Below are 1754 nucleotides of genomic sequence, written 5' to 3' on the forward strand. Positions count from 1 at the left end.
GGCATTACGTGACGGCAAGTCAGAAGAATTGGGTGGAGTTGCTGGATGCCGCGCAGTTTTGCTACAACCTGCACAAGTCATCCGCAACGAAGCTGAGTCCGTTCGAGTTGGTGAACGGGCAACAACCTCTGACTCCGCATGAAGTTGCCCTTCAAGGCGGGAGTCGTTGCCCGGCCGCACACCGGTTTGCTCGTGGCAAGCAGGAACTGGTGGACGAAGCAAGGGATAGCTTGCTGGTGGCGCAATAACGCATGAAGAAGTATGCGGACCAACGTAGACGGGACTTGGAGTTCCAGGTGGGAGATCAAGTGATGCTGAAGTTGACTCCCCAGATATGGAAGAAAGTGAGCAGCAAAACCGTCCATCGCGGGCTCATCCCAAAGTACGATGGACCGTTTGAGGTAATAAAGAATGTGGGTCGTGTAGCCTATCGATTGAAGCTGCCCGATAGACTAAAGATCCACCCGACCTTCCATGTAAGTTTCTTGAAACCCTTCAACCAGGACGGGATGGATGAAGGACGGAGGCAGGCGAAACGTGCTCCACCAGTGATCCGCAAGCAATTCCAGAAGGAGGTGGAAGCTGTGCTGCACCACAGAACGATGGGGCAGAGCAAAAAGAACAAACGGACAGATTACCTGATCCAGTGGAAGGGCGAGACCGAGTTGGATGCTACTTGGGAACGGGACGTGACCTTGTGGCAGTTCGAAGATAAAATTGCTGAGTACCTGAGGAAGGTGCGGAAGCAAGCCAAGTTGACGAGGGCGTCAACCTCTTCAAGTGGGGGTGGTTTGTTAGCCCCTTAGAGCGCGGTCCAGACGGAACGCGCGCGGCCGTGGCCAAGTTCGGCCAAGCCATGGCCTAGGTGGAAGGCCGAAGGTGAAGCTTGTTGGAAACGAGTGGACCCATGTGTGATGATGTTTTCCTAACCTAAGTATGGGTTGGGGAAAGTTCCAGGGGCATCAGGTGCCTCTGAGTTAGTTGGGGACAGAGGGGTGCCTCTACTAACGGTTGGAAGTTTTCCCTTAAGACACCTATATAGAGGGGATAACTGTAACTAAGCCAAGTCATAGCCAAGAGCTAGGGGCCAAGGCCACGGATTGACTATGGCTCGGTGGGATGTTTTGGGTGGTTCTAAGGGCTTGGGACCACGGTGTCTAAGGTTGCTAAGTGTTGGGGCAACCTGGGCGCGGAACGTTGCGATGACGGGAAACGGGGCTCGCGGAACTGCTGGGCGGTTGCTGGTGCGCGCCAAAGACGTTGGGCAGTTGCCAACCGTTGAGGGCGGTTGCTGGGAGTTGCTGGCGGTTACCAGCAACTCAGCCTTGTTCCTAGCCGATTTCTAGATTCATGGACGTTCAGTTAAAGATCAGCGGTTGGGTCTTTTGTCAACCGTAACAAGCCTATAAATATTGGGCTAGGCAGAGACTAAAGGGCAGAGAGAGTCTCAGATATTGAGAATCACCCTTAGATGTTCTGCACGCCAAGTGTTTGTAAAAAGTCCTTGTAACCAATATTGTGAAATACAGGGTTGGCCGTGTTAGCTATAACTTGTGCGTGTGTTCCTTTGTTTTGCTTAAGTATTCTAGGTTCTGAATACTTGTGTGCAATTCGAGTTCGTGGGCTGACTGGTAGCGGCTACCAGTGCCATTACGGGTGTGGTTTGCTAGTGTACGTAGACACCTCGTAACACCAAGCATAGTCATCTCAGCAACTCTGCTTATTTGGCTAAACTATTCAAATCAGTTTGGCCA

General features: G+C 52.2%; 1 protein-coding gene across 1 annotated transcript; it reads left to right on the forward strand.

The window, feature by feature from the left end:
* The first annotated feature begins 251 nt into the window (after positions 1-251).
* On the forward strand, positions 252-806 carry LOC140008812 (uncharacterized). The gene has a single exon (XM_072053700.1). The coding sequence runs from the start codon at positions 252-254 to the stop codon at positions 804-806; it is 555 nt and encodes a 184-aa protein (XP_071909801.1).
* The last annotated feature ends 948 nt before the right edge of the window (positions 807-1754 follow it).

Source organism: Coffea arabica, chromosome 6c, assembly GCF_036785885.1.
Source record: "Coffea arabica cultivar ET-39 chromosome 6c, Coffea Arabica ET-39 HiFi, whole genome shotgun sequence".
NCBI classification, from domain to species: domain Eukaryota; kingdom Viridiplantae; phylum Streptophyta; class Magnoliopsida; order Gentianales; family Rubiaceae; genus Coffea; species Coffea arabica.